The sequence below is a fragment of the Paramacrobiotus metropolitanus genome, unplaced genomic scaffold, assembly GCF_019649055.1.
Source record: "Paramacrobiotus metropolitanus isolate TYO unplaced genomic scaffold, Prichtersi_v1.0 Parri_scaffold0000126, whole genome shotgun sequence".
NCBI classification, from domain to species: domain Eukaryota; kingdom Metazoa; phylum Tardigrada; class Eutardigrada; order Parachela; family Macrobiotidae; genus Paramacrobiotus; species Paramacrobiotus metropolitanus.
Window position 1 is genome coordinate 172,002 of NW_026570346.1, and position 18,022 is coordinate 190,023.

At 45.9% G+C, this 18,022-nt stretch overlaps 2 protein-coding genes across 5 annotated transcripts; both read right to left on the minus strand.

The window, feature by feature from the left end:
* Positions 1-459: 459 nt before the first annotated feature.
* LOC129598620 (uncharacterized) lies at positions 460-3,595 on the minus strand. 3 transcript variants are annotated; one of them, XM_055496602.1, is made up of 8 exons: positions 3,313-3,595; positions 3,166-3,193; positions 3,058-3,087; positions 2,896-2,994; positions 1,980-2,026; positions 1,864-1,915; positions 1,480-1,771; positions 460-1,310 (listed from the first exon to the last, which is right to left on the minus strand). In XM_055496602.1, exons 4-8 carry the CDS (start codon positions 2,945-2,947, stop codon positions 665-667), a joined length of 1,089 nt encoding a protein of 362 aa, XP_055352577.1. In that variant the 5' UTR covers positions 2,948-2,994; positions 3,058-3,087; positions 3,166-3,193; positions 3,313-3,595; the 3' UTR covers positions 460-664. The 3 variants fall into 3 exon arrangements, with proteins under 3 accessions (XP_055352577.1, XP_055352578.1, XP_055352579.1); XM_055496603.1 differs by lacking the exon at positions 3,058-3,087; XM_055496604.1 differs by lacking the exon at positions 3,313-3,595 and having other exon boundaries at positions 2,896-3,087; positions 3,166-3,303.
* Positions 3,596-7,539: 3,944 nt separating this feature from the next.
* LOC129598616 (uncharacterized) lies at positions 7,540-15,200 on the minus strand. Of its 2 annotated transcripts, XM_055496592.1 has the most exons (8): positions 14,906-15,200; positions 14,658-14,819; positions 14,523-14,585; positions 14,259-14,366; positions 12,616-12,976; positions 10,973-11,206; positions 9,139-9,481; positions 7,540-8,264 (listed from the first exon to the last, which is right to left on the minus strand). In XM_055496592.1, the coding sequence occupies exons 2-8, from the start codon at positions 14,811-14,813 to the stop codon at positions 7,811-7,813; spliced, it is 1,719 nt and encodes a 572-aa protein (XP_055352567.1). In that variant the 5' UTR covers positions 14,814-14,819; positions 14,906-15,200; the 3' UTR covers positions 7,540-7,810. The 2 variants fall into 2 exon arrangements, with proteins under 2 accessions (XP_055352567.1, XP_055352568.1); XM_055496593.1 differs by lacking the exons at positions 14,523-14,585; positions 14,658-14,819; positions 14,906-15,200 and having other exon boundaries at positions 12,616-13,167; positions 14,259-14,343.
* Positions 15,201-18,022: the final 2,822 nt, after the last annotated feature.

An 18,022-nucleotide genomic window follows, 5' to 3' on the forward strand; every position in this document is an offset into this window, starting at 1 on the left:
TTACGGTGAAATTCAGGTTAGGTAGCGAGAAATCAACTGACTAGCTATCAGAATCAAATAAAATAAAACCAAAATGTGCTTGGCAGTGCGCTGAAGGGAAAGTTCTTGTGCATGTGCACGAATTAGGTACCACGTATTGTACCTTTCTATCATAAGGATTCTTGTTGTTGTAATTAACTCGATTATTATTAAATAACCTGATTCCCGTCCCCGTAGCGAGTTAACGAACTGCGTTGGAGATAAACCGCTGTAGGATTAGGTCAGGTGGCGTCCTGCGGTGAACTGCTACTGCAGTTGGCAACAAGTGTTTCTTGAGTGAACGTTTCTTAGTGATCAAACACGAAAAACGAGACTACTTAAGTACTAAATACTCAACTTGCATCCCTATCGGCTGTAAATAAATACAATCCGCAAACATATCTGTCACGTATGGCAAATAGGGATACTATTTAATACGACGTAAATGGTAGCTAGCCAGTATGAGACCTGAGCAAAAACAGCCATCAATACAACCAGCACTCAATGCGTTGCTAAGTACTGGTACAACAAAGCAGATACACGGGAACACAACAATGTCATGGATAGAAAAGATTTACTTCACACAATAAGAGAGAAGACATAATGATTAGTAGCATCCCTGGTTAACAGCATCGAAATGCAGCCATCATTTAATGGATTCCGGTCGCACCTTGCCGCTGTGAATTCTGGTAACATGGCGTTTCTTGCCGGCAGCGCTACGCAAGGTCTTCTCGCAGCCATCCACCCCGCACGGAAACAGATCCATGCGCGGCTGCCGCGGACACGCATGCCACTGCAGCGCCGCGGCACTGGCATGCGGCACTAAGCAGACTTTGCAGCGGAATACCGGCGGCAACGAGATCTGCCGTCTGCGTTTCGCCGGCACGCCCTGCGCCGTCCGTGAACGCTGGCCCTCCACCCGATGGGGCACCGTAGCGCCAGTCACGGAACCGCTGGTTCCCGCGGAGACCCGGTTCGTGGCTGCTGCCGTCGAGTTGCGATGGAATTTCGTGTACACGATGGACGGATGGACATCGGAACTGAGTTGACCAAGGAGGACGTGCGGGGCTCCGGGGAGCTGTGCGGACTGCCCAGTGGGGAGGGCAGGAGGCGGGGCCACGCGCGCGTCACCCGAGAAAGGAATGGCGCCGCCTACGGGCAGCAGCGGGGCGGCCGTCGGCTGCTTGTTGGTTTCCACGTGATCGGCGATCGTTCCAAGCGGAAGCGGTGGCACTGGAGCGGGCAATGCAGGCACCAGCTCCGCTGCGCCATCGACACCCGCCACGGGATGCCTGAAATAAAGCGCAAGTAGCAGGAGCGCTGATATGCTGCAGCAGACTTCGAATACAACAAATTTTGCTAATAGAAATTTTGCAGTTGGTCTCTGCTCTGCGTTAATACAGAATACCAACGATGCACCGTAATTGCGCGACGCTTGAACGAGTTTATTTTGCTCCTTACTGTCCAGCAGCGGCAATACGCGGAAATGGAGCGGCCGCCGGCATCTGCGTTGGTCCGACCGCATCCGGGTGTTTGGCGAAGAGCGCTTGCACGGTGGCGTTGAAGTGCAGGAGCTTAGCACTGCGCGCCGTCTCCTCCGCTAAGCGGGTCTCCAGATTCATATTACGGAACTGCTGGTCGCCAATCAGCTGGTTCTTGGCGGCCATCTCCGCGCGCAGACTGCCCACCGTGGCCTGCAGTTCCGCGATGACAGCGTCGCGTTCCACTATTTGCTGATGCAGCGTCCCGGCCTCTGCAAGTACCGATTCGCTATTAATTTTGTCGATGCAACTAGCGTATCGAAAGCCCAATGAATGCCGGTTAACAGAACCGCGCAGCACTCACGTGCGGCGAGTCGTTTGTCCTCTGCCAACATGGTCCTTAAGCGCTGATACTGCTACAAGCAAAGCATTTATCATGGTAACCAGTCGGCTAGGAAGGACCGCGTGGCAGATTCTTACTTCATCCAGTGCCTGGATCGCTTCATGTCCGCCGCTCCTTGACTGGGCTATAAGACAACCAGAAACTTTGACCAGAGTAACTACTACCGGGTACGTCCTGCCAGCTGCCCTACTTCCGGCTACATTAACATCAGCAATCTAGCATCGGATTTTCAGCCTTCGAATTACGATGCTTGTAACTTAAGGGATTTGGCTCGGTACATAGCACCAAATTTGTATACACCCACGGCAACTTTCGCTGTCGCGCTCTCCCAGACACTTTTTTGCATTGCTTTATGATATTTCGTAGTCAAAGGATTCGTATATATAGGCGAAAAAACCGGTTGTGCGCGCAAAATCAGGTATTAGTGAAATAAAATTTCAAAAGTTAAAACGCGCGGGAGGTGTACCAAAAGTCTCATTATGAACCGATGCTCTTCAAATTTGCACGAAAACACACATTAATATGAAGATCGTTTTGGTACGAAACCAGCTTTCTACCATTTTTTTCAAATTTTAACATGAATTTCAAAAATTTTAAAACTTGATTTAGAATTTGAAAAAGATGGTAGAAAGCTGGTTCGGTACCGAATCGATCTTCGTAATAATGTGCATTTTCGTGCAAAATTTGAGGAGCTTCGGTTTATAATGCGACTTTTGGTACACCTGTCGCGCGTTTTAACTTTTGGAATTTATTTCACTAATAACTCCCGAACCGGATGTTGCGCGCGCAAACGGATTTCACGCCTACGTATATAAATTCTTTGGCTACAAAATGTCATAAAGCAATGCAGAAAAAAGTATTTAGGGGTGCGCGACAGCGAAAGTTCCCGTGAATGCACCCGAATTTGGTACTATGTACCGGGCCAAATCCCTTAAACAGCAAACAGAAACCAGCGTTAATCAGTACACAGATTTCATGACTACTGCGTAATACCTGTTTCGGCTGAACGATGCAGTGGCGGTTCGTTAATATTCGCGCCGGTCATGGTGCCGCTATCCGCTATCCTGGGTTCCCAGTGTGCTGATGAAAGTTCTGGACCCAGGCAAAAAATTTATGCCATAAGTGCAGCACAAAATTACTCACAAATGCATTTACATCGGAGGTCGATTAGCCGTTACCGTGAGACTGGAAAACCAGGAAATTACGCGCTTCCACCGAAATAATTGAAAAGGTCGCGATTTTGAAGATTTAATGGGTTCTTACCGTTTAGGCGTTGCGTCTCTTTATACTCCTGCAACCAAACGGCAAACAGTTATTGCTGTGCTGCAGTAACTACTCTAGTAGATGGGTTACAAATTTCGGTGGCGACTAATAAAATAAACCATCAAGGTATCAATTACAATCACTGACTTTTACGGACGAGATGGCCTTCAGAGTCAAGAACAACTTCAAACCGCGTTTAAACGCGCTTTAGAAACTGATAACTGGAGAAAACTGCTGACATGATAGCAGAGACAGGGCGAAGAAAATGCTTGTGCCCTGCCCGAATAAAATAGCCAAGGTCACGAAACAGGATCCGGGCGGTTTTTACGGAGAAACGAAGACGATTGTCCGCTACGCCTTATTTTAAGGAAGCAGGTAACAAGATTACTTTAAATTATCCTGCACCATCCACAGTGCCAATATTGCACACTTAAAGCATTTTCGTCGAAAGACATTACGTGCCTCGTCGAACTACTATTCGGTACTCGCAGTGGAGGATAATTTTCGCATCCGGCAGCACTAGCAGCACCACAGAGTATGGTGTGCTCATACACGTTACAGACGCTTCGGATTGCCACTTGCTGCACTTTGTCCGAGCTGTTAATTGCTGGATACCTATCTGCCAAGGAAGCGGTTGTATTACCATTGCGAATCTTGATTCATCCAGGCGGTTAAGGTGCCCATAAATTTATCGGAAATTTTGTAAGCTCCAGCCATTTTAATCCTACTCGATGATTACTAAACACATCGTTAATCTTTATGATGCCACGCCATTTGTTGTTGTTGACTTGTGCGATCCCAGTAAGGATCGTTCTTGCCCATTAGCTTCGTCAATGAAAAATAGGAGATATCAGAGATTGTGTACTTAAGGTTCTTTGGCATGTATCGGCATCGAGAAGTTGTTTTGCCGTGTTTGTCACGGATTGCGTAAAATCTTGCTGATACCGCATCGGACTACCATGCCATGGCGCAATGCCTGGGATCTGTTTGGATTTTTGTGGATACTGCGTGTTTGTGGGGCATTTTTACGGTCCGAATCCGTCCGATGGATGCATCATGTATGCTTCCGATCGTGGCACTCTGGCTACCCGTTTTGTCACAACCCAACTATTCGAAGACTCAACGAGCGGTTAGTCGTCATGCTCTCGCTTTGAATTGCTGGATCCACCATGTATCAATGGTCTGTGAGGAGAGAAGCGGCTCACGTACAGCGATAAAGTTTTTCGAAGGATTTCAACGTATTGCGGTGTGGTGTAGTGGTACTGCCTACGCGGATCTAACGACAAAGCCGGGGTTCGATTCCGCCATTGGCCCCTTTTTCAGCCGTTTCTCGGTTTCCCTCGGATTGCGCCCTGCCTAGAGGCCCTTGCCATCTCGTGCAGTCACTGCAGTGAGCCCTATGAGGCATCTCGATTGGGATCACGCGCTGGCAGCTGATAGATCGTGATTACTTGGCCTTGGCTGGCCTTAAACTGCCGCGAAAACAAAGCTGGCGACGAACAGTGTTTGTTGATAGCCCACATGGATTAGCCGCTTCATGTGGTCGGTCGACGAAAACTTTCCGCTGGCGACGGATGCCATTTATGCAAATGTAGCAACTGTTTATGCGCGTGGGGGACGCGCGTTGACATACCCGTCGGAGTGGAAAACTGCTCGCAGCTGCTTTTTACTGTAAGTCATCGCTTTTAAAGAAAATATCGATGACTGCACGGTACAAGTGTAATATAAACGTTACAGTGGTGATGACTGTAATATAAATATTACATCCGACGGGAACAGATAGTTCCCGTCTAACTGCTAGTTGGTGGATTCACTGGATTCCTGATTAACCAGCGTGTGCGTTGTGATCCCGTGCGGAAAATGCTTGATTTCCAACCCGACTGGGAAGTATCTGGATTTGCGCGCTTTATCATCGTGTGTGGATGGTGCAAACCATTTCTGCATGTGACACCATCGGGCATACCGGCACAGGCCGTTCAATTGGCTCACATCGACGTCGGCCACCGCGTCCACGCTCCAATGCCGTCCGCGATAATGCGCCGACGGACGCGGGTCGCAGGATTAGTAGTCGGGGAGAATCTGCGCGGAATAATTCAGCTGGATTACACCGTGACACAGTTCTACATAAATCTGGTAAGATCTGGCGAAGTTAAATTCGGACTGGTTGTAATGCACCAGAAATCTTATCCCGGACCGGAGTTTGGTTAAATGGACATGCCGAAACACACCTACCAGCTTGTTTTAGAATTTCTATCGCTTCAGCACAGCGACAAATACAAATTCACGGGTTACGTCAAATTCTCCTACTACAGCGCACAATGCCAACCTATTTGTATTCACGCTCTACATACATTTGGCATGGCTGCTGCACGACAAGCATCCATCTAAATTATTAACTATCGATACAAGATTACAACTTGTAATCTTGTTTCTTGTATAGATTATCTGTTTGTTATTAAAGTAACTTTCCTCCTGATTTCTACCTTAATTATTGCGCGGATTGAATTCGTTATTGGCGTAGTGGCAATCGTTCGTATTGGAATCTTTCACCCTACATCCCGAGCTACCTACATGTTAGAAATGACGGGACAAGCTTATAATATTGTACATACCTCACCTGCACCAACATCTTTTTGCAGTCAAGGCGATCGGTGGCGAACTGGAGCCAGCGATACGCATCCAGGACCAGGGGCGATACTTCCCAGCACAGATGCTTCTCTAACAAATCCGCAATGTCCGCCTCTTCGCTATTCTTTACCTTTTTAAACAATCGAGCCCATCCAGCTCATGTTCGTCCACATCCAGCAATCCAGCAAGGTGTTCGGTGGGAATATTTGTGGTGAATCTTGAAATCAATCGAGCCCAGCCGCTGCACGAGGACTTTCGCTCCATGCCACTGGAGCGGAACTCTTCGGGCAACGGCACACTGGGCTATCGCCAGTATTCCCGCAACGCAACGCTGCTGCAGCACCCGGGATTCCACATCGCCCTCGTCACAAACGTCGCCGTAATACTGTATACGGGCTAGAGGCAGCCAAATTGTCATTTCCATAGGGTTGAGGCTCCCAGTTTCAGCCAGTTCCCAGTTGCCGGCTAAAACTGGGAGCCGCAGCCCGATGGAAACAGGCTGCCAGAGTTCTGTGGTTAATAATAATTTTTATAGAGATCACTAATAATATCAGTCATAACACGGCGGCGACCAGAGATGGTGTACCAAGCTGCATATGCAGTACTTACACAGTTATTAGGGGGGATCCATAAATTACGTACGCTGGTTCTTCGAAAATTTGGACCCCTGCCCCCAGCCTGGTACCCGGGTTCGTACTCCATGTTAAATCTATTAAAGTGTACTTTGTTAAAGTATTACCCTTTTTTATACTAGTTAGTACAAAACAACAACGAAATTAGAGGTACATCGTCCAAAGCCACAGCCACAGGGAATGCATGCAGTTGCTAAGTCTTCACTTGTATCAATCACTTGAATTCACTTCCACAATATTTCGAGAACCTCGTGACATGCAAGTTTACCACGTGGATTACACCAACGGTGTGGCTTATATGTACGAGTACACGGATGGTGCGGACGAAATTCGTTTCCGTCTGGAACGGTCATGAACTGCATGGGTCCATGAACAGCATACGGATACCAGTAGACTTTCCATTCAAACGCTGGTTATTCCGCAGCACTAGAAGCGTTAATCACTGCATAGACTGGAGAACTTTGCGATTTCGAGAGTAATATTAAAAGGGAATATTGTTCAGCGGCCGACACGATTTATGGGCAACTGCACGCCACGCGAGATCCATTAGCAAATTAAATTACGGTCGATACGCGACAGTCTCATTCTGGTTCGCCGTCGCAACGAACAGAATTCACGGTATATAGCACAGGCAGAGTGTGGTGTACAGAAACGGCCTGAACGCACACAAACTGCTCGATCAGCAGTGCCATACGCGGGTAAGTACATTCTGTGGCTCTGTTAATTTCGCACAGTCGCTGTATAAAGTGGACGTCAATTTGTTAGTGAAATAGTGTACGCAAGCAATTTTTTTTCAGTTGGACAATAATTCTTATGAAGTAACAAATTCTCTAGGTGTCAGGATCAGTGGCACAATGTGCCAGCTATGCGGTATGTATTCGTTGTTGTTGAGCTAATAGTTTAGCACACGATTACTTGCTCAACGTTTCCTTCGATGTGTCACACGGGTATTTATCTGTAGAGAACTGTTCATCTAATAAAACGTAAGCTACAGCCGTTTCTTAAGGAAAATGACCCGGTGCATAGTGTCAAAAATGGAAAAGACACACTAAAACTTCGCTCTCGCGAACTGCGAATCACTTTTTTGTAATATTTTATGTCATTCTAAAGCAAATTGATTTGTATACATTGTTCTGAAAACCGTTTGCGCGCGTAACATCCGGTTGCCAAGATATGGCGAACTCAAGTGGGCGAAAGTTTAAATGCAGTGCAGCAAACACACTAACGGCGCGATTGCATCACACCTGGGATAATCTCAGACAAATAACACACGCTGAAAAAGCCAAATAAACTACAGATTCAGCTGGCGAACAACTTGATGAAAGCACTTATGATACAGAGCTGTAGCTATTCACAAGAATCCAGGATGGGTTGACGCGACGCGGTCATGCAATCACACAACCTTCGCCGCTGCCCGTTTGCCGTGTGTAGTTCTCTAACCGGGAATCCTGTCGCGTCCCGACCAATTCCGGCCGATCCATGCCGTCCGTGTAGATCCGGTATAGATACGCGAAGCGTTCATCGTCCCGCTCGGTGGACGGCGTGCTGGTGATGTAGGTGTCGTTCCACGTGTGCATGGCGTCGAAGCCGTACACCGACTCGCCACCATGCGCGTTGCGCATCACCAGCGTCTCCGCGCAGACGATGCGTACTTCCGCCGCCCGCACCCACTGATCCGCACGCCGGCGACACGCTGCTTGCGTTTCAAAGACGCCCTTGGCGAAGAAACCCGGCTGTTTTCTCATCTCCGGGATGAGCAGTTTGGAGCGCAGTTGGATAGTTGGAAAGGACGCGGGACCGTCGGCCGCGCTCTCGATGACGAAAGCTACCCGCAGAAAGCTGAAAAACGGTTTTCAGAACATTGCATTCAAATCATTTACTCGTATGCTCGTTCAAGTGAAACACTATGATAAGTGAATGAGCGATGGTCGTTCAAGTGAAACACCCAAAATATTAAATTCCCCAAACTGGTTTTCTTCCGGTTTCTTTCTGTATACAATTAAGAAGGATTTACCCTTTACAGAGTACTTGAAATTTTCAAAAAAGCTTGAACCGTTTTCTTGCTAATGCGTCGTAAAGAAATCAGTGACGAAAGCGCTTTAGCCCAGCTACTGCACTAGACTCATATAATTGGAGTCACCACCGTACATGGGCGGCTGCGCCATCGCCGTGTTAGAAGTTAATTTAGTTCAGCTTAATTTATATTTAATTTAGGTTTTTTCTTCATTTCTTCAAAGTTGATGTCTTTAAACTGAATTCGAGTTTCTCTAAATCAACTTCTAACACGGTGATAGCGAAGACGCCCATGCACGGTGGTGACTTCAGTTGTATGACCTTAGCGGTCTATAATGAGACTTTCGGTACACTCGAATGCATGTAAACGCTTTGGAATTCCTTAAAACCATAAGTTCTGAACCGAATGTGTACATCTTGATCTGGGTACAAAATGTCATATAAGACAGCAAAAAAGTGTTTGGAAGTGCTCAAAAGTGACAGCTTTCATCCGTATACACCAATTTGATACCATGTACCAGGCCATTTCCTGTAAGTGAATTTAGCATTGGCGGGTGCACGTCAAATACTGACATCGGATAAACATATTTATCGCAAATCGAATAATTTTTCCGATTAAATCATTGCAGGATCAAATGTATCACTGCGATAATCAATACTGTATCTGTGGTTGCTGCTTCCTCAGCGCCTATTAACCCACCGGAGATAATTAAGGTATGTCTTGCGCTCATGGTACGCCATAACGTTGGTGTCGATGCCCTTGATGTAGCTCCAGCGGAACATGACCGTCTGCACGTTAACCAGACGGTAGTTGGGCGGCACCGTCACCAGCCACTGCTGGACACGCTGCAACACCACGGGAAAGCATTCCATGCGGGGATAGGTGAAGAAGCCTTCTTTCTCCAGCATCTGTGGCACAAAATCCTGGAATCCGACCTGGACATCGCCACCGGGACCGCGGATGTAAAAGATGCGGATAAGGTGAACGAAGCGCTGACTGGCGAAACCCCGCTCCGTCCAGTTGGTGCGATCGGGGTCCAACGCTGCAGCAAAGGAGGGTAATGAACTTCATTCTCACCGTCTCACCTTTTACAGAGGGTTGTTCTGCCAAGTGTACACTGCTGCAGTGTATGTATGTACCTATGTACGTAATACCGAAGTGTACGATACGATGCTGTTCTGTTGTACATAATTTCCCGTGTTTCGTTGTGCTATTCCAGCTAGCAACTTCCTGTTCTTTACTGCAGGTACTTAGCAACGATTCCTATTATTCAGTTCAGCTGCGTTTTCTTATACGGTACAATAAAGATCAGATACAAACCGGTGCTTTGCACGGTACAAAGTTACTATACGCAAAGTTACAAAGTTACAAAGTTAGTTAGTTACAAAGTTAGTATACGCACTTCTCAAACGTTGCCATACTTTACAACAGCTTACAAAGAATTCATTTTTACTCGCCGCAATAACATGTTACTTTTCCAAACATTTTATCATAGTGCCAAAAGATTCAGTCGTACTACGAACTGGACCGGGCCAGTTAAAATTTGTTACAGAGGAAAACAATAAATTCATGCCCGGCACTTTGGTAATGTACAAGCTTAGGGGAAGCGGCCCGGTACATGGTATCAAATTTGTGGACTGGCTTGAAAACGTTCGCTTTCGCGCACTTCCAAACAGCTTTTTGTTTTGTTTTATGACATTTTGCCCAGATGCTTCGTATACATTGGCATGATGACCATTTGTGCGGGCAGTTATGGGTGGAAGTTAATTCAAACAGTTTAAAGGGACTCGGGTTACGGGCCGCTCTTCTTCTAGCTTCGCCTGTAAACGCAAATATGCATGAAAATCGTTCTTAAACCGAATCACGGTTCCGGAATTGTTTTCACATTATCAAACGAAGTCTAAAAATTTTAAAAATTAGTTTAAAATGTGAAAAAAAATGCTGTAAAACGTGGTTCGGTGTGAAAACGATCTTCAAAGTTTAGATTTACGTCCATTTATGAGCAAACTTTACAGAAGATCGGTTTATATTGAGACTTTTGGTACACTTAATGCATTTAAACTTCTTGAAATTTTCTAACAGCCATAACTTCCGAACCGGATATTACGAGCAGAAAAGGTTTTCACAAACAAGCAACACTCCATCGTGTACAAATCATGTGGCTGCAGAATGTCCTAAAGTAGAGCAAAAATGTATTTTGGAGTGAGCGAAAGTGAAAGTTTTCGTGTACTTATATTCACGAATTTGGTACCCTATACCGGGTTATTTTCCGTAACCCGTAATTTCTATCGCATTAATGCAGCCGTAAGTACAAATTCACGGGTTATGCCAACCTCCACAGTACGTATTGCTCGCCACGCCACACTACCGGGACAAATCTGTATGACAAAAAAGTAGTTGGCTGACTGCTTCATTTTAACGCACATTTCGCAAACCGAGGCGCATATTGCAGTTTGTTATATGATTGAACTATAGTTCAAGCGGCTGATTTTCATTTTTTGCCGTACATTGTACATCCGTGCTGCTGACTGACCCTTGCTGCCCCGCTTAATCGGCAAGGTCTCCACCGTGATGATTGTGCCTTTGATCAGAGTACGATTGATCCGCAGCAGGACGTCGTCCAGTCGCTGCACTGTTTCATCGCACTGGATGTCGGGAAGGAAGTTTAGATATCCGAGCTGCTCCGGCGCGGTGTCACTCATCGGCACTGCATTCGGCTGCTGCGTCCACAAGCGCAGACCCCGGATGTACCGGTTGGGCGCTTCCCCTGCAACCAGTCCGACAATATGAGTGACTGTTTAAACTTTGCAGGTTAGGTAGGTAATTATCATGGCTCCGATTCTTGAATCATATGAAACATACGTAGCTTTGTATTTACGTTTTGGTAGCGTCAAGCTTTTAACTTCTACTATACGTGTATTTGGTGTTGAAATATCCCAGCAAAACGAATGTAGCGATTCATGTAGCGCGGCACACGGTGGACTGTGATCAGTATAGGGAAACGTATGCTGACAGTATATCTAATAGATATGGACGAATGTGTACACGGTAAAGTTTGCATGGCATTCTTTTGGGAAACGTATCACAGGTAGCCCAACGTGTACGTCCGAAACAGCCCCTATTGTCTACAGGAATATCACTTCAAACAGCCCCTGCATCCCACCAAAACTCACAATATTTTTTATGTATCCTCCATATTCACCGACGAGTTCCCATTCGGTTGACGGTTTAAATATGACCATAATGATTGATAGTATAAATAAACATGAGGCTTCGCTGGATGAAAATAAAGTTCAACTTCATAAAATCTGTACGAGTACCACATAAACGTAAAGGTGAAGTTCGCAATAACGGGGCTATTCGGTAATCGGGAAATCATGTGGTACTTGGTACTTCTAAATTCTAATGTGGTGTATTATTACATTTACTGGAGGTTTTGTTCTTTATGTTAATGTTTAAGTAACACAGGGCTGCTTTAAGTAGTTTATGGCTGTTAAAAAATTCCAAAAAAGTTTAATTGCATTTAGGTGTACGGCCAAAAGTCTCATTATGGACCGATCTCCTTCAAACTGTGCACGTAAATGCACATAACCACGAACAGCGTTTTTTCAACTGTTCACTGTTCTAGCATGCTTTTCAGACTTTAAAATAAATTTTAAAAATCTAAAAATTCATTTTAAAATTTGTAAAAAATCATGATAGTGTGGATCGGTGTAAAACGGTCTTCATAGTCATGTGGATTCACATGCAAAATTTGAAGGAGATCGGTCCAGGATGAGACTTTTGGAACACCTGAATGCAATTAAACTATGTATTTGGAATTTTCTAAAAGCCATAACTCCCGAACCGGATGTTACGCGCACAAACGGTTTCCACTCCAGTGTATACAAATCTTTTGGCTTTAGAATGTCGTAAAACGAAACAAAAGTGTTTGGGAGTGCGCCAAAGTGAAAGATTTCGTGCATGTACACGAATTTGGTACCATGTACCGGTCCACTTCCCTAAACTCGTTAACATTATGTATCCCATATAATTATGTTGATTTCAGTATATGCTATCTCTGACTTGGGTTGAAGGATACCTACAAAGGTTATCTGTGGAAAAATAAACTGTGTCTTACGTTTACATCAGTTAAAACTAGCTGATCAGTTGCGTGTTGACAAGCGCCTAACGTACCGTACGCCGTGAACACCGACTCCACCGTCCCCATGTTCTGTCCTTGACCCCGCTGGTTGACGTGGAATTCGACGCTCTCGCAGGTATTGACGGTGCAGCGGGGATGGTCGCGCAGGTAGCCGTTGGCGCGCTCCACCAGGACGCCAAACGGCTCGTACTCGGGACGGTGGCCATGGCCGTCCTCCCTCGTCATCCGCGGCAGGAAATCCGCCGCCTGCAGACCACTGGCCGGCTGGGAGACGGTCGGGGCGGGTCCCGTCGCCGCTCCGTAATCCGGCGGGACGTCCGCGTCCTCCGGAGTCCCGTCCATGGGGGATCGGTTCTCTGCACTGCTTATCAACGCGTTCCATACGTGCGGATCCTGATCAAACGTTTGTACGCGTAGTTAATGATGCTAACTGCACGGTTAGTTTTCTTAATGTCGCGAGCAACGAATTCAGCTTTTGCCCAGGAAATAAACCACGCTGGATTATTTTAGGCTTCTACGGTGCACATCAGGTGATGAATACTCAACAGCCTTACTCAAACAGGGAGTGCCAACATGATGCACAGCTGGAAAAAAGGAGTACAGTCGAGATGGCAAAGAGTTAACGGTTGGCGGTTGGCTGCAGCAGACAACATATCCGTTGCACTGTCACCGCCGTACTATCAATAGAACACAGACGGAGAAGCGGCACGCCTGCTTCCGGTGCTACGTCACGAGCAAGCTGACTAACAGCATGTTTTACATCACAAAATCTCCATAGGATGTTGGGTTTAACGCTTTCTGGTTTATAGGAGTTTAAGACAAGCTCGCAATAGTTCAAAAGAAAAGATCACGAATTTCGACTTCTTCAGATTTCTCGCTTGTATAAAGTGTGGTGCAGTGCGTGCACAGCAAACAGTGGAAGAAGAACGGCTAAATGAGACTTTTGGTACGCCTGTCTGTATGGAAAATTGTTTTTGAAATTTCATTTCGGGAACAGCTACACAGCCAACGGTTTTCACGCTTAAACATACTGGTTACTGGATGACAAAATGTTCACACAAGGTGTGAAAATGTGTTTGGCTATGCGCGACAGCGAGCGTTTTCGTGGATGTACCTGAATTTGGTGATGTGTATCCGGTTTATCATAATATGCATTTTATTCGTGTGTTACAGATACATCAATATTGGTACTGTACAGTGTACATTTACTGTAACAACTATACTTTTTTGATGCTTAGAGAAACACTTACAAAATGAAGACCATGATTGTTTTCATGAAATCAAACTATTAGCATAACTCAAAATGTACTAGCTTAGGCAATTCACGCTTTCGATAAAATTCAGATATAAGTGATTGCAAAAAACTTCCTTCCGAAATTAGTACTAAATATCATCCATCACATTTTCCTCGCAGCATTTATAATTTCGTCGTAAGACCATCGCTAAAGGTAGAAACCAGCGCCAATCGGCCATTTATCACTGATCCGCGGACTGCCAGCTTTAATCCGCCATAACGCGATGGTTCTCAGTGACCTGAACTATTCACTTTCAGTACTGGTAAAACCACTGTTCACATATATTAGTAAAGATTTACTGCCAAAAACCTAATGGGCGGCTGATTAAGTACTCATGTAAGTCGAGCGACTAATAGCGTGACTTCCTAGAATAAAATTACCTTCACAAGTTTTGTTCGGTTAAGGACGATTCTAGGGTACTGCCAGGCGTGTGACTCGTATCCCCCGGCATTTTGTCTGGCCGTTTCGATCCGGGTCCAACAAACGACCTTTTCACGAAAAGCTGTATAAACGATTAAGTTGCATACTAACACATCATTCTGCGGAGTTACTGCTTCAAACACATAGTGTGCATTCTCCGCAGCCGCATTCTTCGTCCGCACCGATCGTCTGTCACCATGCCGCTCTTTGAACTGAACACCAACCTTTGCAAATCTGATTTCCCCGCGCATTTCCACGAAGACTTGACGAAGATGCTGGGACAGCTGCTGCAAAAGAATCCCAACGTAAGCGAGTTGTCAGGCGCGGTTTTGCCAAGGTACGCTTGTTCAGAGCGTGACCTTTTGCAGCACAACTCGGTGTGCATCAGCAACCATCAGTTTCTGACGTGCGGCGGCACCACGGAAACCGGCGCGTTTGACAGCTTCGCCTCCATCGGGAACACTGTTGGAAAGGACCATGATGCTTACGTCGAAGCTATGCCCGAATTCCAACATGAGAAGCTGCGAATTGATGAATCGCGGTAAGGAAAAACGCTATAATTTAATGGCATCAGCCAAAGTCTAATAAGAACTGGCATTTGCTTTACTTAAAAAGATATTTTTATAACGTTTTTCTTTCTGTGCGATTCGGAATAACATGAACTGCTTTCACAGGTTCACGCCGTTCCTTAGCGATCAGCCAGCGAACGAAGGGGGTTCCCACGGCATGACGGGTGAAAGGTTGAGGAGGAGGTTGCAGCCTGCACCCGCTGGCTAAGGGGCCTCCTGATCTTTCAAGTTTTGCTGGAATACAGCCGCGACTGATTTTGTGTTATAAACTTTGCTGCTGGGAGATTCTTTTGATGATGGTTGCATAAAACACTCGCACAATTACAAGATGAATCATCAAAAGATTATCCTGAAACAAATGAATGCTTATGTAAATATGGTAATAAACCAGCTCAAGGTCGATGGTGTGTGCCAACTGGTCATGTAGTGCAATGGCGTGTATACTGCTAGTTCAAGGCAGATATTGCGCATTGCTTGGCAGATTCCAACCGATGCAATAATTATTAAAATCTGCAGATTCTTAACGTTAACATCAATTTTCGATTGGAGCCTTATACTGCTGCAGCGGTACCTCATTATACGTATTTCGTTATCCTTCACCATGAAAAAACAAAACGAACAAATTACCTGATAAGAATTATATTCATATTGCAATTACAAAATATGACTGGCTCCCGTTTTACCGATCACCGGAAGCCGACATGCCGAGCGGAGTTGCTCACTGTTGTATCGCTTCCATAGCTGCATAATCGTAAGCTTAAAATAATCGCATAATCGCTTAGCTGCATAATCGTATAATCGTAAGCTTAAAACGGATAATCAGCAAGCATTCACAATTTCACACTGCTGTCGCAAGATGCGGTGAAAGATCGCCTCGTGACCTTGTAGACAGACGATCAAACGTGCTTTACACGAAGAAATTACAATTTTTTTAATTATTAGTGTAAACAGATTCCCAGGCAAACTCTTACCAAATACCCAGCAACTAAACGCATTACTACAACCAGTTACATGATGGGCAGTGTTGTATGTATCATCGAGCAACGTATGTACATGCAATTTGTGCTGTCGAAATCCGACAGCACAGTAGTGGATTTTACTGGTCGCTACTGAGACTTCCAACACATTATTTTTAACTCCGCATTCTCGGGCTCATTCGCGATATTCCTGTCGTTTATCGGGAATTTTTCCTTGTCGTGGTGTTATGCCCGAAATTGTTACTGTGCTGAAATCCTCGATGAACGTATTGACTGTAGTCGTAATTCTCACATTTCACTTGGGGTACGTCTTATGTTTCTTGCACCTTTGCGCGGGTCCGCTAAAGTTCTCTAAAACTCCTAAGAAACGTGTTGCAGTTATCTCGGATACTTGGACGTTTTTCGCATTCCAGTCATTGATATTCAAAAACTGATTACGTCATAAACGTCTATACGAGATTGATAAAAGATTATCAGGTTCTTGAATGTGGAACCACGCGGAGAATGCCGTGTCTGCAGTGTCCGGAATGCGTAAATGTCGAAGTAGCCATCGAAGCGTTATAAAGAAATGTCAGAATTCGAGATAGCGGATTTTGCTGACTGCCCGAGGCAGATGACGTACCAGAACAATTTTGGCTCTCCGCCGATGTTGTAATAATCATTTGGCTGGCTCTCCATGCCAAATCCGCGTAGGAAGTACCACTGCACTACGGCGCACAGTGTTGAAAATCCTTGAAAGACTTCGTCGCTGAACGTGAGCCGCTTGTCTCCTTAAACCTGGACCAGCATATGGTGTATGGTGTTAGGGGGCTGGGATGCACTCAGGATGTCGACGCGGTAGTGGAATGCGCCTTGGACACGGTAAACGCCAGCGTGTGTTTATTCGATGCCATGGCAGAACCAGGTACCATACTTGATATGATTCCGCCATGCAATGGGATAAACACGCGGCGGTACTCTGCGACGGAGACGGCGACCCATGCGGATGCAGGCGGTTGGCGGTGCAGTACACTGTTAGCACGATGCTGTGTACATGTAATTTGTGCTATTTGTCACAACCTATTTCCTAGTTAGGACACCATGGCTTATCGTGCAGCTACTCGATCGGTAGGGACGCGCGCCATGGTGGTTTAAATAGCATCGTATGCTGTGCGTGCGTTTCAGCCGGTGTTCCCGCTACGCTGGAACCACCCTCTATAACAGATCAACGCCCTGACGGTTGTACAACTTTCGCCTGGAAAAGAGGAATGTATCTGGCCTGGGATGTGACGTGCGTTGACACAGTGGCCTTTTCCCATCTCCCATCGACGTCGGTTACGGCTGGAGCTGCTGCTGTACAAGCAGAAGATAAGAAGTCCCGACTGTATGCGTATCTGCAAGGGCGTTATATCTTTTCTCCCATCGCCTTTGAAATGATGGCCCCCTGGGGCCCGTCGGCTATCGCCATCGTGAAGAGTTGGGCTAAAGACTTCAAGAGCATACAGGAGAGCGTCGATCGCATGAGTTTTCGCGTCAACGAATATCGTTGGAGATTCAGCGTGGAAATGCTATCCTTGGCACAATGGACGGAGTGGATAGTTTAAATGAAGTTTTGCTGTTGTGAATATGACAGCGTATTTCTTTCTTTATTACCAGAACTTGTGCGATTATTAATAAAGATGCGAATCACCTATTTCCAGCGTATCGTGTTCTCAATGCAGCGCAGATTCGGTGTATTTCGGGGTTTAGGATCGCACGATGATCTACTCCAGTCGCTGAACGATCAGGGTTAGCCATCGCCTGATTTTCATTCTGGAGTGGTGTGATGCCCCAGCGTTAGTTGTTGAGACTTGAGAGATATGTTTTCTGTACAACCGCGAACTATTGCCCACGGAATATTGTATAGTCAGGAAATTTGCTTCCAGAACCCGCGAATTATCGACAGACCAGCCGACAAATCCGGGAGTCACTGCATTTTTCAAATTGGAGCCGGTTCAGCGTATCCCGAAGCGGTGCTTGGTTATTTCGCTGTCTGGACCTTTTAAGAGGATTTTTATTCGGGTGGAAATCCACTGACGAAAAAAATCTGGCTGCGACGCTACTGTTATTCGTCGGAATGCGTACTATGTACAAACAGGCGAGATTCGCAGCCACGAGTTTTTGAGGCAGAATATTTCTTTAGCAATTCAAAGGGGCAAT